Consider the following 19,814-nt stretch of genomic DNA (forward strand, 5'->3'; position numbering starts at 1 on the left):
GTATTTTGAATAATTCTTCTGCAGAAAACAAGGAGAGGCAGAGGTGGGAACGCTTGTCAAGAGGAACTTTCAATTTATGTATATTCATGCACCTACTCTGGCTTGATTTGTTTTCAGGCAGACACATTTGGGGCTGTGACCCCCTCTGGGTGTGCCCATTTTTGTTTGACATTTCTTGTCACTGTAGTTCGATAAAATCAAGGTTTCACGATCATGTTTTCACCAAGACTTTTATCTATAGTCAATGATCTCATTGCAGTTAGCTGCCTAGAATAACAGTAATTTATATTGTGTGGGGCTAAAATTTAAAAAAAATCAAGTTTTTCTAGTTAAAATTGTAATTGTTCGGTATCTGTGGATGTGATGTAAGTAAACAAAAAGCAGAATAAAGAAGAAAATCATAATTCTGAGGGTATTTTTTTTAATAAATTATATCAAGCTAGCCAAGACAGTACTTTTAAAATTATTACAATTTCAATGCAGTTCTTTGATCCCATGTTTGTGCCATGTAAAACAGGCTGTAAAGAGAAACCATTACCAGTGCCAATGATGGTGCCTGAAGGAGATTCCTGTGAAGCCAGAGACTCCAAGAAACACTAAATTTAATGCACATGAGTGAGATTTTACACATACTAGTCAGAAAATTCAAAGTTAGGGTTCCCCCAGCAGCTGTAACTCAGCTCTATTGTGTGAGAAAATTCTTCTGGTGCTCTTTATGATGATAATTTTTCCACTTTTAATGTGTTTTTGCAAGGTGGCCAAGTTACGCTTACTGTGGGAACCATAAAGTTAGATTTTGTCTGTCGTGCAAGGGAAATCTTACTTGCAACGCTGGATTACTGTACTTCCTGATATGTAATATATGCACTTGCAGGAGGAGGAGGAGGAGAAGAATTACACAAAGGGTATTTATGTTTCTTTCAGCATGTCAATACAGCTAAGATTTATGTACTCTGGTGCAGGAGCTGGTTGACTTTTGAACGTTTCTGTAGTGCTGCACACAATGCTGCTCTCACCTGAGAGGTTTGGATGTTACCACACTGCACATGAAAACACTTTCACATGAGGATCGAATTCCACCTTGCGTGCACTTCTGCAGACCGAGATGAGCCTTAGCATCAATCTTTGTGTTTGAATGGGCTGTGGTTGGCCTGCATCAGACCAGAAGAGCTTCCCAGGCACGTAGGTCCTCTTCAGCTTAGATGGTGGTCATGGGTTCTTGGAGCAGCCAGAAGAGCACCAGAGGTGTCCTGGCTGATGCATCACTTCAGACAGACCCGATGCTGGGCCACTGTAGCCTCAAGTTTTTGGATGAGTTGGTATTTAGGAAGAAATGTTTGACTTCCTTTCCTATAGACAGAAAATCCTTTGGATCTTCCAGTTACTGCAGGAAGCTGGGGGAAGTACATGTTCTTTGTATCGTTTTTTTCTCTTTTGTCGTGGTTTAACCCACCAAGCAGCTAAATATGACAGAGCTTCTCTCTTACTCCTTGCTCAGTGGGAGCCATCATGTGCAGGAGAGAATTGGGGTTAGAAGGTAAAATTTGTGGGTTGAGATAAAGACAGGAAAGGACAGAAAAAGAAGAGGTAATTATTTTAATAACATTTTATGTATTATGATATAGATATATCATAACGTAAAAGTCTAAAATTTTGTTATATTTACTATATATTTTATATGATATTTAAAATAATTAATATTTTAATAAAAACGTTTTAAAAGAAACAGTTAAAATATTCAAAACAAGTGATGCACAGTGCAATTGTTTATCACCTACTGACTGTTGCCCAGCCAGTTCCTCAGCAGAAGGACAGTACTTGTCCAGCAAAAACTGAAAACATCAGTGTGTTATCAACATTGTTCTCACCCTAAATCCAAAACAGAACACCGTACCAGCTACTAGAAGGAAAATTAACTCATCCAAAACAAGGACACCTTCCCCTTCCACAATTTCTTTCTAACTTTTCCCCTGAGCATTTTGTTTTTAAAACTCAAACCAAACAAACAACAAAAAAAAACCATGCACACACAAAACCAAAACAAAATAACCACAAAAAAAACCCCAAACACCAAACTGAGGAAGAAGGCTATTTAAAAAACCTTTAAGTGGAACTTGCTTTTTGGATGGTGAAGGAGAAGTTGTGGTCAAGTGAGAGCCACCAGACACAACAACCTGCAGACATCAGGAGGGTTTGTGATAAGGACCATCAGCACCCAGTGCTGGGGAGGAGAAGAAATTTATTCCTAGCTGGAAGCAGGCACTTATTTTTCCAGGATTAAACTCAAGACACTAAGTGCAGTAACTGTAAAACAGGACAAAGAAACATATATTTAAATTCTCTATATGCATAAGTAAGAGCATTTCATTCATTACACGTATGTATGAGTAATTTCTTGACTGATGCTAGGAGCATTTTCTTTCCTGTATTGTTGTCTAATTCTTGTATCTTTTGTTTTTTAGTACTCCTTTGGAGAAATGGATTTTGACTCTTCCCTATCATCTCAAAATTTTGATGATCAAATGGTAAGTCCTCTGATTTTGAAGCTTGATCAGCAGCACAATTTATTTTAGCCTTAGGTTCTTTGCTTCTTACAAATTTAAAAACTCATCAGGTGAAGAAGCCATCTAGAGCTTTGCCTAGTGTGGGTTTTGCTTTTGTTTTTAATTGTTTGTGGAGACGTTGTATGTTTATGGGTGGTTTTGTGTTTTTGTTGTTGTTTGGGTTTTCAGAAGTTCAAAGTGGCTGCTAATGTTTTGAATAGACCCAAAGATTTTGGATTTTTGGAAGTACTCTATAATATTTATATTGTATTGGTAACTGATGAGAGCATCAGCATAAATACTCAAATAACAGTGGAGGAACAAACTGGATTAAAGTAAATACAGCAAATAGCACAGCTGTAGGCTTTGACAGACAGCAAAATCAGTTTCAGGGCAGTGTGAAAAGGCGTTGGCAGTTGTGCCATGTTCACCTCATGTAAAGCATGTTTGCCTTGTGGAAACATGCAAACTTCTCCACCTTTGCCCTCTGATAACCCCTCAAGTGCTGTCCAGAGCTGTTTTCACTGGAGGATGATGCTGAGGTGTGTAACCCTGTGGCAGCAGCTCTGATGAGCAAAAATCCTCTCGAGTTTGCTTCTGCTAAAGCTCCCAACCAGCACTGCCTGCCACTGGCTCCTCTCTTTTGGAGCTGCATAAAGAAATGCTGCTGTCTCCTCTCAGTAGCTGGGTGAAATGTGTTCTTCCTTCTGAGGTTGTCAGGTGGATGCAAAGGACTCGGTGATCTTTAGGGGTCTCTTCCAACTTGAGAGATGCTCTGTATTCTCAGAAAAGATGTGCTGATAAGCTGATAGGGTTTGGAAAACCTGTGCACACAGTTGTGATTGTTATATCACCACTCATTTCCAGGTAAAACCCTTGCTTTGTTGAACATACTTGGGGCTGATGCTTAGCTACTTGCCTAGTGAAGTAAAGCCTGGGAAAGAATGTTTTTGTTTGGTTGGTTGGTTGTTTTTTTCTGGGTGTTGTTTTCTTTTTTCCTTTCCGTAAAAGAGTGCCCTAAAGGGAAGAGCAGAACCTTGTCTCTGCAGCACTGGGAGCACACCTGCCTCATTTATGATCTGCTTCAAGAGGTGTGTGACTGATTCCTTTGTTCTCCTTAGGCTCTGGAGGAAGCAAACGACTGCCTGAGCGACCTGCCCAGCCCCTTTGCCTACCTGCTGACCATCCACCTGAAGGAAGGCAGGAACCTGGTTATCAGGGATCGCTGTGGTGAGCCCCACCTTTCCTCTGCCTTCCTTTCGAATTCGCATGGCTCTCCTTTATCGCTGCTCTCAGTTTGGCAGCAAGCTGGCTGCTTATCTGCAGTGCAGCGAGCCATGGGCTCGTGTCTCTCCTCCAGGCCAGGTTTTATCCCCCCTGGATACACAGGGGAGGGAGCTGTCCTCTGCCTGCTGCTCCTGCTTCCTGCCTGTGCAGCTGCAAAACTCCCTCTTGGCTGCCCTTAGCACCTGTACCCATTCAGGAACTGCAAGAAATTCTATTTGAGCTTAAAAAAAAAAAAGTGAAACCGAATAACTGGAGGTTTACTAAATGACAGAGCTGCTCTTGGGAGTGCTTTTGGGGTTACCTGCAAAGATGTTAATAAAAGGGGGAAACCGCAGGAGCAGGGCTGTAAGCCAACCATCCTCTCTAACCCGGGATGTGACTGAACGACGAAAGCATGCTGAAAACCCCAAACCCACCCCCAGGTGACGTACCAAATAAATTGTAAAATATTTGGGGAATTCCCGGAAAAGAGGTGTGAAAATGCCTGCCCTCAACCTGGCTTTTCTTCCAGGCTGTTGAAAGAGGGAGTAAAAATGCTGATAAGCAGCCAGCCACTTGCTGTGGAGGGAAGAGCTGTTCTGCTCTGTGCAGGCTGTAGGACTCTGAGGCAGGAGCTGCGTCAGGACCTGCCATCAGAGAGCCCTTCTATACGTCCAGTCGTGATTTCATATTTTTTTCCTGCAGGTGGAAACAGTTCTGGTAGTTTTGTCTTGCAAAATATCTGAGCAGCTTCTTTTGAGGTGAAGCCATGGGGTTTATTCGTTCGGTTTTAAACAAGATGAGCTTGCACAGCCTGAAGGCCTGTGAAGGTTTGCACCTGGAGGGACCTGTCTGATTTAGCCTCTCCCACGAGGTGCTCCTTGGGATTTCTGTTACCTGGTATCTCAGTTAACTTTTTCCATGCTGGCTTTTCATGGCTTCACGAAACAGTAACTTTTGGTTGAGTGTATGCTTGTTTTTCCTACCAGTTTTTCGAAGGAGCTAACCCGCGCTTAGATTAAGATCTTTACTGGTTATACAGAAGCCTGTATTTCCTAACAGTGTAGCAGTTCAGCAGAATTTACTAGCAGGCTGCACAAGCCAGGACACATCCAACTGCTCCTAGGAAAAAGCTAGAAATGAGCAATTCCAGCAGAGTAGTATTTCTAGAGAAGACAGAGCATACTTTGCTCTAGGCTGTGTTTTGTTGTGTAAGAAAGCAAATCTTGTCTTTGTGAAGCATTGGACAGCGTAGTGAAACAACATAAGGGGGGAAAACAAATCCCTTTTGATGAGTCTGTGTTGCTTTGTGGCAAATGACCTCTCATTTAGTAAACTGAGTATGTGAGGTGATGCTTCCTTCAGTAAAACTGCTGCTTTTTATTGCACAGGCAGCAGGAGGGGAGGAAACAGCGACTTAATGATTATTCATCAGTCATCACCATGCTTCACTGGTGGCTCCTTAAAAAAATAAAAAGCCCGCTGTGGATGCCCATCATTACAGGGCCTCTGCTGTCACTCTGGTTATGTGACATCTTTGTGTGATGCTGGGGCTTGACCTGCGACCACTGGGCTTTCTCAACGTGCCTTTGAAAGTGGGAGGTTGTCAGCTCTGCTCATCTCTTCAGAGTGAGAAATCCTCAGAGATAACTTGTGGGCTGGGAGTGTGTGACTTCCCCCCTCTGCCCCCGCCCCGGTGCTGGTTACAGCTGCTGTGCTGGGGTGTATCAGTGAATAATTTGAATTTAGCAAAATATCCAGCACAGACTGAGTGGAGAGTTTATGTCCCAGCACCTTTAGCCTAAATGAGCTTTAATGTAAGTTCCGTAATTTCTTTAAATTTTAATTTTCGGTTATTATGTGATCAGCAATTTATCTAGGGGGGGAAAAAAAAAATCTCAATGCAGTCATCAAACCCATCAATTTACTTTTTTGTTTTTTGAAGGAGTTTCTTTACGTAAAGAAAATGGTATTTAAGTGTGGTGTCCTGCCTTCTCGTGTTTGCGCTTTTCTCTTAAATTTTATTTTGCAAGCTTGACTAGCTCAGGCTTACGGGCTGCAGTGTGGGTGGGTGATGCCCTCTCCTGGCAGACGAGTGAAGTCTCCTGTACTCACGTTCAGTCTGTTTCTGCCTCTGTTTTGTCCCCGTGTGAAAAGTGTTCATCTGTGCGTATGTATAAAGATAAATCTAAGGTGTGTTACCGAGGAGAAATATTTCTGACGTTGAAAACAGCTGTTGCTAAAAAAAAAATCCTGGTGCTACTCATCAAATTCACAGGTTTATCCCTGAATTTACTCATTATATGCTTAACACTTATTAATTAGAAAAGAATTATGCTTGGCCAAGTAAAGGTGAGCAGGAGATCTTAGAACTGCAGGCTGTAAGACCACCACGACTTCACTTTTTACCAGCTTTTCCAGTATTTTTTTCGGATTCTTTGCCTCACTGTGTACTGCTTTTTCCAGGATACATTCCCTTTGGTGTGATATAAATTCCTCCTTCGCTTTACCAGATTTTTATTACATTTTTTCCCCTCTTCATAGTGTTAATCCTGTTAACATCTGCTCTTTCCTGTTTTTTCCTTCCCTTATTACTTCTTGCATTGTTTTTTATTTGTCTCTTGTGTCTCTCCAGTCTCTGACTTTCTGCAGCTCCTCTCCTTGCACTGATCTCTTTAGAGAGGGTGCATCAGCCCACGAGACTGGTTCAGATGCATGTGCTTTCTCTAAATTGCACAACAGTGCAGAAAAGAAAAATAAATCAGAGTTTCAGTGTCTTCTTCTCCTCTTTTATGTGTGTTTTGAAAGGTAAGTGAGAGAAAAAGCCTCTGTACAGCAACACACAGTAAGTGTGCCCCAGACAATGAATCCAAGTGCTGGTGGAGAAGGATCTTGATTCTAGTGGAAAGAGGAGAAGCTTCAAACACCCATTTTTTGGGTCAAAATCAGTGTCCTGTCTAGGGATGTGGGATGAGAGCGGTGTTACCTGTTGATCATCAGCCTGCTTGGAGTCTGATTTACTTGCTTACAGTCTCACTGAGTCACACAGTAGAAACTGCTTAAGCAGATGGTAAATTTGTAGGGGATGAGCCAAACATTGAAGGTTATGGGTCTCTGTGTATACACAGCACCAGAAGTTTGATTTTTATGTGTTTTTATGGTGTTAGTGTTATTAGATGTGTTTAAGTGATGGCAAGGAGTTTGCCTCTGGGTAGTTTTAATACTACAGGTAGTAAGAAAGCAGAAATGTATTTTCTTAGTTAGAAATCTATGGAGCATTGCAGCAGCTTGGCAGAACAGAGACATGATTATTCTGTATCTCATTTGGCTTTTAAAAAAAAATCACTGGTGCTGTAAGTGTTGGCATCTTGTCGCACCCTTAGCGGTTTTATGGCCTTGTTGACCCTTGGTTTGTGAAGCTCAACTTCATGCTTTGAGCTGGGAGAGGTTGGAACCCAATTCCACCTGCTGGTTCACCTTCCCAGGACAGGGTGATGCCTCGTGGTTGTTTGAGTCAGCCTAAAGAAATCTCAGAGCTCCTGCTCCCTTTTGGCTCTTGGATGCTCTGACTGCAACTTGCTCCTGGTCGAGTCACCCTTGCAGAGCAGAGAACAAAGTGATGCCACAGCTGTAAGGAAGGGCTGCTCATCTGCTGTCAGAATAAACAGAAACTGGGTTTTGAGTGCCTGTGAGGGTGAGAAGCCCCTCCCATTTCCAAATCCTGTGCTTTTGAAGTTCATTTTTCGTCTGTTAAACAGTGTAGTTACAAGAAACACGGTTCTTGGACGTGGCTGTGGTTGGTGTCTTTTTTTCTTTCCCCTTTAACCACATTGTTCCAGCCTGAACTTTGTGTGTTTCTGTTTCCTACCTGGTTTTGTGTTTTGTAGATCTTTTTTACAGGACCTTTGTGCCCCGTCTCTGTTTCTTCCTTTCAGGTTTCATTTGTTTCCTGTTGCTGCACCTTGGTTTTCTTCTCCTTCCTTTCCTCTCACGGTAGAGGGGAGCATGCAAAGGGAGCAAGGGGAGGTACAGAAGATGCATGGGTGCATCCTGCTTTCCTTGTCCTCAGCACATCATCATCCTCTGCTCTCACATCTCACAGCCCTCACTGCCAGAGGGTCCTGGGGGGCTCCCTGCGAGGTGTGCCGGAGATCAGCCTCCCAAGGACAAAATAAAAGGAGAGAAAGGTTGTGCAATAACATACACTTTTAACTCTCAGCAGTAGTGAGCCTGCAGGAACCCCCCCCTCATAGCTCTGGGCTATCCAGAAATTAGACCTTGGTGATCCAGGTGGGTTTTGCCAGCTCAGGGTGTTTTATCATTCTGTGATTCGCTGCCTGAGTCCGTGGTGATACCAGAGTGCCAGAGGAAGGGATGTGTGTGTGCTGTGCTGGGTGTTTGACGGCTTAGAGCAAGTAATTGTTTGGAAAGCAAATGCTCAGAGCAATTAGGCTGAATCGCTCTCTGCAAACGCGCTGATTAATTTAGACTTTCTCTGTTTTCAGGGTATCTGCAATTAGATCATTAGGCCTTCAGATTTATTAATTATTGCCATGTATTAGGCAACTTTTCACGCTTCTTTTTGAAAGGCGTAATCATGGCTAATTTACAAATGCTGAGGGTTGGAATCGTTTGGATGTTTTCTGGATGCCATGTGGCTCTGTGAGCAAGGGCTTGTGCTGAGAGCGTCTGCCTGTGCCAAGGCCAGTTTCTGGAAGTGCAAAGTGTGTGCCTGAAACTTTGTCCTTGTGCACAGTGATCCCTGTGAGCATCCTGCCTGCTCTGCTCTGGTGTGGGAAAGAAATGCACTGAGATAGGAACCTCAGAACAACAGGAGGTATTCAAACAAAAGCAATTTATGTGTCTGGAAGAGTTCAAACAAAAGCAATCTCTACATCTTCCCATCCTTGTAATGTTAAATTAGGAGACGTAGGAATGACAGCATAGGAAGAGAATATTTGGGCACAGAGAGCACCTTGTGACTCTTCTTGTGTCAAAATCGTAGTTTAGAAAACAGGTTTCTTAAAGTGTCCTAGGTCCATCAGTTGTCAGAGCTGAGTCTTGGGGGGCCTCTGCCTGCATTAACAGCTCACACTGCATCTTTCTGGGACCTTGTAAGAAGATTTTGATTTTATTCAGGTGAAGACTCAGAATACAAGAAACAGGGCTGAGTTGAGGTTGTTCAGCATCCAGAAGAGAAAGATACAGGGAAATCTTGGAGCCTCTGCCAGTGCCTAAAGCAATGCTCAGCTGGACTAATTCTTACCAAGGACAATTCTGTGCTTTATGTCACATGTCCCTAATGTATGTTACATGGCATTTTGGTAGGCTTTTCTCAGTTCCTTTACTTTTTTTTTTTTTTTTTTTTTAGTGTTTCTGAAGTGTTTTGTATAGAGGGCGCTATATCTGCATCTTTCATTCTATTAATGTTAAGTTCAGGCATTTTTTTTTCTGCCTTAAAATGCAGGTTTGCACTCTTTCTTCACGCTTCTCTGGCCTTTTCAGTTTATTAGGTCTTTTGTGGTGGTATTTTTTTCTAGGTTTGTGTGGGTTTTGTGTTTTTTTTTTTTTGGTTTTTTTTTTTTTCTTCTTGGTTTTATTTTCCCCTGGAACCTATTGGGACTGCTTGTTTCCAAGCAATGTTTCATTTCCATCTGGCCACGTAAAAGTAGCTGGGCACAAAACTTTCCAAAATCACCTGAATTTCCTGCCAGCAGAATACTTATTTTCTGATTTCCCCTTTAAGCCTTGATCTTGCCTGTTTCGCTAAAAGGATGTAGTGGTTTTCCACTTAAAAAGAAAAATGTGTGTTCCATTTTAGAATGTCTTTTACTCCTTGTCGTAAATAACTCCAGTGATTCTATTTCTAGGAAGATTTTCAGATATTTATTCTTTACATGCCTATAAAATAAATCCTTAATTTCCTTCTTCAGATTAAAATTTAGTTTTTTAACCAAAACCTAAGATGGTCTAGGTTATATTTCACGCTGCTCTTTGATTTTTTCAAGATTTTAAGGCAATTTGGTGGTCGTTTTTATTTATTTATTTATGGAACGAGACTTGTTTCATATGCTACATTTCCAGTAAGTTTGCTCCTATAAAACAGTGTGTGGCTTGAAATTATATTGGGTCTTCTGGGTTTGTTGGGTTATTTTTTTCCCTCGTTCTGAAGCGGTGGATGTGATCCATCGCTCGGTAGCTGCTAGAGGGCAGCAGTATCCATTTAAAAACACCTTTAACAGTTTCTTGGGCCACTAAACCCTCTCCTGCTGCTCTGTCCCAGCAACTTTTTTGCTCACTGAAGCTTTCTCAGGTTTTAGGCGATGTCTGGTCTGCTTGCACCCGGTGCTTTTTAGTGTTAGTGGAAGAAAATAGGAGTGAAATTGGTATTATGCAAAGGAATGCCAGGGAGCATCATTGCTGAGATGGATGTTCTTTCTCTCATGGGGAAAGACGCCTAGCTGATAGAATGATTTTTTTTTTTTTTTTTTCCTTTTTACTCTTCCTTTTTACTCTTCTTTGGTTTGCTTTAGGCTGAGAAGTAGATTATCTTGGCTTTTTATATATAGTTTGTCCATATTATTTTACTGTGTGAGAACCTACTTGTTTCACTGCACAATATACAAATTAACCTCAAAGCACCTTGCTTTTCCCACCAGAGAGATATTTTTGGGGGGCAAAATTCTCAACTGGCTTTAACAATAATCCATTCCCCTGTTGATACTGCTACAGTTGATGTGAGCGAGACCTTGCTTTCAGAAGAGCCTGCATGCACGTGCTTAAAAGTTGTTGATTCAGTTGCCTTCACTAGGAAATGGATGCTAAAAAGATTTTTTTTTTTTTTTTAATTGGTTTGGCTTCTTCAGAAAATTATCCATTTCTGTCACAGTTAAAAGAGGATTATAAACAAAAAATCCTTTTTTTAGACTGGTTCATCTCTAACATCACCAGGCTCTTCTCAAAAAAAGTTATGTTTTTCTGCCTAGATTGTAGATTGTCTCTTATAAATAGCTTTTAATAGACCCAGACGTCTTTCTGAGCTTGAATCCAGAAGGCTTCAAGCCCTGAATTCAAATGCAGTCAGTAATTTGCAGTCTGCGCTGTTCATCCCATCAGGACAGCCTTGACCACCTGGCTTATTTCTCATTCCCTGTCAACCATTTTTGTCACCTGGACGCACTCTGGGGCGTCTTGGAGGAAACCAGAACCAGACACCATGAGCAGGGAGCTTCGCCAGCATCTTGGGAGCGACCCGGGACAGGCGCCGGGGGCTGTGGCGCCACGTCCACCCCTGACATTTCTCCACCCAGCTTCACCCCAATGACCACCACCAACCCCCAGGTGCTCCGTCCTGCCGCCCAGGTGACAACCCAGCCGCTGGGCGACAGGGAGGTGCCACCCCGTCGTCTGTAGGGCGCGGCGGCCGCGCTCCCTGCGCCCCACCCGCCTAGTTGAGATGTCACCCCCGTGACAGCCCGACGGGCGAGCGCCGCGGGACCTCCCCCCGCCAGCCCCGCCACAATTATTTTCCCTCACAATTAACACCGGTGCTAACTTGACACCTTTCCCTTGTCTGGCTTTTGTAAGCCGCCGTCCCCCTCTCGCCGTTAATTCGCGGCGTTAATATTTTCCGCGGCGCGGGTGCCGCCGCTCACCCGTGAAGCCGCCGGAACATTATGGAGCTGTCAAGATAGCGAGGGATTACCCAGGCTGCCTTGCTGGAGTAAGTGACACCACTGAGGCCCCGCTTTGAGATGTTTATTTTGAGAGTAAGCTGACAAGCATGAAGGCCTGATCCCAGAGTGGCAATCGTATTTAATTAAGGGCCTCTTTTTATTATAGCTCCCTCCCCAACAACACCTTTCTTTAAAATTTTTTTTTTTTTTTAGTGTATTTATTTTTATGTAAACAAATTACATGTTCCTTTTGTACATATTCCTTTTATATATATATACCTTTTATGTCATGTGCATGTTTCTATAAATAAATACAGGTAAATGTAAAGAAAGAGTTTATTAAAAATAAATATGTGAGAATGATTGCTAAAGCCTGGCTAGCACGAGCAGTGCTGGGCAGCCCTTCCTTTCTCCCCAACCTTTTGTTTTTCTTTACTGTACAACAACCTGGAAAGCTTTTCAGAGCAATAATGCAGTTGGGAGTCTTACTTAGCGGTAGTCTTCTGGCTTCCCATCCTTGGAGAAAGGGATTGGAGTTTTCTGCTTGTTGGTATTGAACTTGCTGGCTGTTTGCTTTTATTCTGTATCTTCTATTTTCTCTCTCTTACCAGGTTTTGCCCTTTTTCATGGGTTTTCTGTGCCAAAAGCAGATGAGTTATGGCCATAAACCACCTGCCTCCATCGCCTCTTTGTGCTTTCATTTCATCACTCGCTTTCCTTGTCTTGGCCAGTTGCTGTTTCATGCTCAGAATAGGTTGTGGACTTTATTATTATTCTTACTTTTAATTATGCAGCTTTGTCCAGCTTACTCTGTAAATAAAAGTCAGAGGATTTTTAACCTATTTTTTGCCTTTTAAAATCTTTTTGAAGTGACACCAAAGAGTTCAGTGCTTATTATTTCTTAATTCTGTGTCTTCTGAGGACTGCTGCCCCCCACACTGTGGGGCTGTGATCTGTCTGTGTGTTCCCACTCCTGGAAATTGTGCTGGCTTTAAGCTGGATGCTTTGTATAAGAGTATAGTCATAGTTCTGAGAAATTTTTAGGGAAAGGTCTAGTCCTAACCCACTGGGAACAATGAGAAGCTGTCCTCCGACTTTCCTGGCTTTGGATCAGGCCCTTTATTATTATTCCCTCTTAGAGGAAAAGAAAAAGAAAAAAAAAAGAAAATTCTATTTAAGAAGTCTGCAGCTGCTTTTTTTTTTTTTTTTTTTTTTTTCCTTACCCAAAATTTTTTTTTTCAACAATTATTATTCAGGAAAAGGATCAGCTGCAGACAGTATTTGAAAGCCAACTTATATTTTCCTTCTGTGAATGAAGCACACTTTATGTGCAGAATGGACCAGATTCTGTAACTCTTTCCTTGAAATTAAAGCAGAATAAAAACTTTCTATAATTCTTAGAAATGTAGAATATATTCTGTCTCCCAGGAGCACAGTTCTTTATAGTGCTGTGTAATTCCAAATAGATGATTACACATAATTGTTTTTTCTTGAGTTTAGGTCTGTCTTCTCAAAACACTGGTGAGAGCTTTGGATGTTTAAATATGGATTTTTCACATCCTCACAGGTGCACCAAATCATTGGCAGGACTGAGTATTGCTCTTAGGCTGGGTTATCCTGGGCTGCCATGTGTTTGTTGGGCCAGTGGGAACCAGGGAGGACAGGTTCAGATTATTTCTGTCTCTGAAGTCTGCTGCAGAAATCAGTTTTTTCCTCCAGCAGCCCTTGCTGCAGGCTAGGGGGCAGCCAGGACCATCACCTTAGCTGTTACCCTTCTAATGAAATTGAATTGTTAGGAGGAAAGTTTAATTCCAACTCTACTGTACAATACAGAAAATGCTGGATATGACAGGTGAATGTCACCTAGGCTCAGTTAATTGTAGATGCTGCTACATCTCAGTTTGATTTTTCCCCCTCTGTTTGCAGCTTGTGAAGATTTTTTCGCGAAGTCTGTACGAATAACTAAATCAACCATCATCTAATTAAATCCTCCCTGTGCCTTGTTCCCCCTCTTACCTGATGTCCTGCACGGTGGTCGGTGTTAGTGCAGATGCCACCAGTTTAATAACAGTAATAGAAAGCTGATTCCCTCTTCTGTTTTCCTTTGACAGATGCAAGTCTTTCTATTGCTGCCGAGCGGCACGAGCCTCACGCTCTGTCCGTGGACATCTGCTCCATAAAAACAGGCGACATTATTGCCGTGGCAAATTGCGCCTCTTGGATTAAAAAACGTGTTACCTGGGCAGTGCTTGTTTTTACAGAGGCTGTTCTCGGTTTGGTTTTTATCCTGAGCCGATGAGTAACGTCACTGTTTTTTCACTGAAACCTCAAATTGGGTTTTAAGTAAATTGGCAAAGTGACACCAGTGATGAAATCCTGACGGGTATTTTAGCTATTGTTACTGGTTTCCTTGGAGCTCCTATCCCAGGAGTTTACGATGCTTTGGAGTTTGGGTCCTTTGAATATATTCCTAGTCACAGCATCACATTTTCTCTCTTCCACTGTGTCATTAGTTGGCCTGTAAATAGTGCTTCACTGCTGCTTCTGTTTGCTCTTTTACCAAATTAAAATTTTAACAGAGTTGTTAAACAACAATTAATGTTCTTTAAGAATAAAACAACAGAGATCAAGCAAACAATGAAGATTCTTTTTGTTGCCTGCTTTCAGACAACTTTCTGTTTCTGTCTGTGGATTTCCTGTAGGAATGAGCAATTTTTATAGAGGTAATTAATTATGTGCATGTATCTATAAAATAGGTAATTACCATTATCTGTTTAAAATTATTTTATGAAAATATAATTTAAATTTGTGGAGTTGCATATGGGCATGCTAATCTATTTTTTACTTAATGATGACAGGTACAAGTGACCCGTACGTGAAGTTTAAACTGAATGGCAAAACACTCTACAAAAGTAAGGTAGTCTACAAGAACCTCAACCCAGTTTGGGATGAAACTGTTGTGCTGCCCATACAGACCCTCGATCAAAAACTCTGGATCAAGGTAAGTTTTGATCTCAAATTTTTGAAAGACTGGCTAGTATTTTTTTTTAAGCAATTATTTTCAACTTTAGAAACATATTGATTTTTATTCGCTGTTAGCAGCACGGCATAAAACACAATCCGGTTTAAGGGCTTCAGCAATTTCAAATTAAAATGCACATATGTCTTTCCCAGATTTTACTTGCATGTTTTGCTTTCCGTCTGCAAAAACCCAAGTTTGAAATAAAACTCCTTGACTGGATCTGTTTAAAGCTGTGGAGCTGAAAATCCTGCTCCCTCTCTTCCTCTCTCCCCATGCTTGTGCAAGCTCAGGGAAACCAGGGGCGGTTTCAGAAGCACGTTTTAGGAGTGTAATTTGGCTGGGCTGCACAGAATTATTACCTGGGATGCAGCCGTGACAAGTAGCAAAACCTTTTCTGGTTATGAGGAACGTTACAGTTACCAGAACCGCGAGCTACCAGTTGTGAGCACTAATTGCTAAAACATCTGTAAGCAGAAGTACCTGATTCTTGTGCAGCATTTCATTATGCTGTCTCGTGGAGTATAAAGGAGCAGGCACAATCCATAGCAGCACACATGTCTTTGTTTACATAATATTAAGGAGATACTTTCAAAATGCTGGTTAAATATTTAGCTAAAAATACAAATTGAAGCGGGGAGATGGAAAGTGATCCCTGAATTATATCTAAGCTTTGATCTTTCAAATACAAAATTGAACTGAAAGGGCTTAAAATATCTGTTCTTTCATCGCCTGGGATAAAACTGGCTTATGATGTGAAAATTGGAAATATTTGTCTTATTTTGCCACCAGGTGTACGATCGTGATTTAACCTCTTCAGACTTCATGGGTTCGGCATCTGTAGCGCTCACTGAACTTGAACTCAATAGGTAACAGTTCATTTAATTAAAGGTTATTTATGCAGCTTAATTGAGAAACAGAGGAAAGTAGCGAAGTGCTTTTTGCCTGGCTTGGAATTTTTCTATTCATGCAAACTTAATTTTGATAGAAAGGTGGGGATTTCAAGAGAAATCACGCGAGATAAATCTTCTGCGCACGTTTTTATCCGGCGTTACGCACGGGGTTCAGATCCAACCTGGACGGAGCCCAGTTCTGGGACTAAGAATTTCTGCGTGCATCATTCATTGTTTAGGGAGAGCTACCCCAGGACAATTTATGGAGGAGGGGGAGAAGGTTTGGGAGTTTCTCTGGGGCTGAGGAGCATTTTGCCTGGCTCCTGCTAGAGCCCCTTTTCCAGCCTCTCCCCCATCCGTCCGTGCCTGCAGCAGCTGCATCTGGCCCTGATTTAGTGCCGAGGCAAGCCCTGTGCCTTTTGTCTGCTGCTGCTGCTTGGGCTCAGTGTGGAGCTGGAAGCCAGGAATTCAAGTTTTAGTTGTTTCTTTTCTGCTCCCTTGCAGTGCGATGGGGGGAAACGCGTTCTCCCTGTGTGGGGGCGTCGTAGCTCCCGTGGCTGTTGTGTCTGAATTTCTAGAAATGTTAATTTGTCTATGAGATAGTGCCACCTGGTAAATACCAGCATTCCTGTTTTCAGCAGGGGAACAAAGTTGTGGAGGGGGATTAAAAACAGGCAGAATAAATATCTCTGGAGTCAAATATAAACCATTAATATTAGAAGACTCACTTGGATGAGTTTTCCTGTCACTCTTCTCTCTGTAGTGGAGGTAGTACTAACTTAATTCAGTGTGTATGGGGAGTTGTGAGTAGGGGCAGTGCTATAGGAACACTGTGCTGCATTATTAGAAGGGGGGTTTCTTTTGTCAGAACCAAGAAAGAACTCTCCAGATTTCCCATTTTAACATTTAAACTCAATATTGAGAATTTCAGAGAAGAAGCTGAAATTTGCACAGCTCAGCTTGACCTTTAATAATCAACTCGAGTTAACTGGAGTCAATAAATGCACAACTTTTTTTTTTCTTCTTTTTGTTGCCTTGTAGAACTACTGAACAGGTTTTAAAACTGGAAGATCCCAACAGTTTAGAAGATGACATGGGAGTGATTGTATTAAACTTGAGTCTAGCAGTCAAGCAAGGAGACTTCAAGAGAAATGTAAGTGGCTTAGGAAATCAAATTTATAGCTGGAATTTGTAGGGAGGAGAAAAGAAGAGCTGGCATAATCTGATTTACTGAGAAATGCCACCTTTATTTTCATCCTCTGAGACTCAATATTGAAATCGAGGTAGAGCATAACTTAAAAAAAAAAAAAAAAGCCGTGTATTTAGCTGGGTTAAAGTTGTGTAGACATTTTTAGCTGGATGCTTTTGTCTTGTCACTGTGATGTGCACTGTGGCAGTGCTCTCTGAGCTTTGAGCATGTGTCCAGTACTGCCATGGGCAGGTTGAGGAAAAGCTGTAATATTTCTTTTTTTTTTTTTGCTGTTATTTTTTTTTAAAATAACAATTAAAAAAAAAAAAAAAGGCAAAAAACCCGTTATCCCTGTGAAATCTAAAAACTGAGCTTGGATGTTAAAACTTTACCTGCCCCAGTCCTGTGGAGGAGCACCAGGCTGAGAGGAGGAGGTTGGTTGTAAAACCCTGATCTTCCCACTGACAGTTTCTTCACTGAGTTAATTGAACTTGTCTCCTGATGCAGAACTGTGGTGATTGGTGATGTTAGAAACCCAGAGAAGCTGGGCAGAGACTGGAAACACCAGAACTGAGTCTGATAGGTGTTTTGTTTTTTTTTTTTTTTAATTTCAGGTCTTTCACGTGGCTTTTTTGCTTTTATTTTTAAAGTTTTCTCCTAGTGTTTTATACAGAGTGTACAGCACACAAATATTGGTGAACTAATGCTGCTCCTGGCCAGCAAGGGGTTGAATACCCAAGATCAGGCAGTTATTTAGACTATGCTAAAAACCAGACCTAGTTTTAAATACGTGTAATGCATTCTAAGAGAAAATATTTCTACAGATTTCTGCAGAGTTGAGTATGAAACTTGCTGTTTACAGCACAATTTTGAATTATAGGTATAGAATTCCAGCTTGAATGGGATTATTTATAGAAACATAAATGTTCCAAGGGGTTGGAAAGCAAAATAATAATAAGAAGCTAATGTGGGATATCTGCTGTTCATTATTTATTTTTCAAATAGATGCCTTTTTGAGAATTGTAAAGTCTTAATTAATAACAAGGTAACGATAGAGTTATTTTTACCTCACTATGTGATTATTTGAAAGCTTAATGGCAATATTTAAAATAATGGTGTATTTCTAAGTCTCTATTGGAGATGACTTTTATTTGGAATGTGAACTCCCCTCCAGCTTGTACAAGACAGCACTGTTGGCGTGTATTACTGAATTGCAGGAAGGGTTGAAGCAAAAATGTAAAGTTACTTAAGCAAAAAAGTTAGTTTTATCATAAGAACCTCAGGAATTCCAGGATTTTTAGTAAGGCCTGGGCAAAAGTCGACCTAGCCAGTGAAACAAAGCTTATTGGTTTAAATAGCAGCTTCTGGTACTCTTGGGTGCTTAGTTAACATTCAGAGTGCAGATGATAGAAGAGCTGGTGCACACTGTAATTTTTTTTAAAGACAATGTTTTAAGCCCTCATATTTCAAATGCAGATTGCTCAGCCATTTCCAAAGGAGTCAGAACAGTGAAATAGCTCTGTCCACATTAGCACTTAGCAGCAAGATGATTTTTTCCCCCCCTTTTTAAATTAGCTTACTGTAGAACCAGATGGCACCAAAAGTATAAGCTGTGTTTCTTACTAATGGCTCTGGGTCCCTCCACTTTTTATTCTCAATTACTTTTTTTTTATTGCCTCTTTTTTTGGTGCAATGCAGGTATTTTGAGTTTGTTGGTTGTTAAGTTCCATGAGGCAGGGAAGGTAGATGGAGATGCAGTTGTAAATTTAGCCCCCTATTTTGTAATAGGGTTTTCTAACTCATTTAACAAGCTGCTGTTTGAATTATTTTACTAAACATTTTCCCCATTTTATTCTTTACCTGTTTCCTTTCCCTGGATTCTCTTTGGTACAATTATGGGGACTCATGAACAGAGATGGTCAAGTCGAAAGAAACGAACTTCATCCAAGGTAATTTTTTTTTTTTTTTTTTTTTTTTTTTTTTTTTTTTTTTGGTCCCCTTAAAGAAAATGAAGTTCCCCTCCCAAAATCTGTGCCCTCCTCTGAAACAGGCTAAACAAAGGAAAACTCAGAAGTGTAGAGGCAACCTGTCATAATGTGATGGCTGTGATAACCTCTGCTCTTTTGGTTTTCCTGTTCATGGTGATGGGAAATGGCTGTTGTTTTCTAATAGTAGGTGCCGTGGTAGTGCCTAGTGGAAAGGGAACATAAGGCCCCGTTAACAAAGAGCTGTAGAAAGAGAGACAAACTTTCTGTGCAAAGGAAAGGGGTGTAAATTCAAGCAAGATGAAAGGAGCTGTGGAGGGTTTGTTTCTGGGCAGTGGTTGGTGCAGGAGTTGAACCTGGATCCCCGTCTGTCTTTGGGGCTGCCTCCCACCATGGGTGGAATTTTGTGAGGCAGTATTTCTTCTGGTTGCCCCTGTGGGTTTTGAAATTCCTTTTGTTCTTGGGATGGAGGCTGAGCGGGGAGTTTTCATTACCTCCATTGTAACAGGATTTCCAAGATTTGTGTGTTGCCACATGTCCATATAACTTGCCTCCCTTGGTCTCCTGTAGGATCCCTGCAGGCTTCCATTACTTTTATATTCCTGTATCATTTTTTTGCATTAGATTTTAACTTGTTCAGGAAACAGACTGTGGCTTTTTATGTGTTCTGTAAAGCTTTAATTTGCTATTGAGTAAATAACAATGATACAGACACTGCAAGCCCCAGTACCCAGCTTGAGAGCTGTACAGTCTCAGTCTCTGAAAAGCAGAATTTGGCTCTTAAGATGAGTGTGTTCTCATGATATTTTCCCTCTGTAACTATCGGTTTGTGCCTAAATAAATTGAATCATTAACCTCCTCTTGTTTTATTCATTACAACCGTGGTGTGCTGTGTAGAGGAGCCAACCATGCAGGTATTGTGCCAGCAAGAATGTTTTTGTCAATAGAAGAAGTGCAAAGTACAGCCTTTGGAGCCTTGATTGCAGGGATATTGCAGTGCTTGGAGCAGAGAGCTGCCAGGAATCCCTGAATGCCGCTTAGTAGAAAGTGATGGAATAACTGAAGAGCTCATCACTTCAGTTTTTAACTAAAGCTCTGGAAATTACTGTGCCCTGGCTGGGTCAGTGTTGCTTGATCCCCATCTTTGTCACACAGCTGTCGCTGGATGCTGGTTGGCTTTGGGACGTGGGAAAGGGAGTCAGGTTTTTAAACTCAGGTTCTTTTTCTTCAGAATAGCCAAAAC

The 19,814-nt window shown here is 41.4% G+C and overlaps 1 protein-coding gene across 18 annotated transcripts in view; it reads left to right on the forward strand.

The window, feature by feature from the left end:
* The window catches only part of MCTP2 (multiple C2 and transmembrane domain containing 2), a 149,819-nt gene that overhangs the window by 50,970 nt on the left and 79,035 nt on the right, over positions 1-19,814 (forward strand). For 16 of the 18 annotated variants that reach the window (XR_009208284.1, XM_058422360.1, XM_040077311.2 and 13 more), the window contains 6 exons: positions 2,463-2,525; positions 3,665-3,773; positions 14,344-14,486; positions 15,297-15,373; positions 16,439-16,550; positions 18,500-18,535. Coding sequence is in view for 17 of the 18 variants with exons in the window: in XM_058422360.1 (XP_058278343.1) it covers positions 2,463-2,525; positions 3,665-3,773; positions 14,344-14,486; positions 15,297-15,373; positions 16,439-16,550; positions 18,500-18,535 (540 nt within the window). In the remaining variant the exon portion in view is untranslated. Of the gene's footprint in view, positions 1-2,237; positions 2,378-2,462; positions 2,526-3,664; positions 3,774-14,343; positions 14,487-15,296; positions 15,374-16,438; positions 16,551-18,499; positions 18,536-19,814 lie in introns of those variants that run through there. The other 2 variants (XM_040077312.2, XM_040077313.2) reach the window with 2 other exon arrangements.

The sequence above is a fragment of the Hirundo rustica genome, chromosome 13 (assembly GCF_015227805.2).
Source record: "Hirundo rustica isolate bHirRus1 chromosome 13, bHirRus1.pri.v3, whole genome shotgun sequence".
Taxonomy (NCBI): domain Eukaryota; kingdom Metazoa; phylum Chordata; class Aves; order Passeriformes; family Hirundinidae; genus Hirundo; species Hirundo rustica.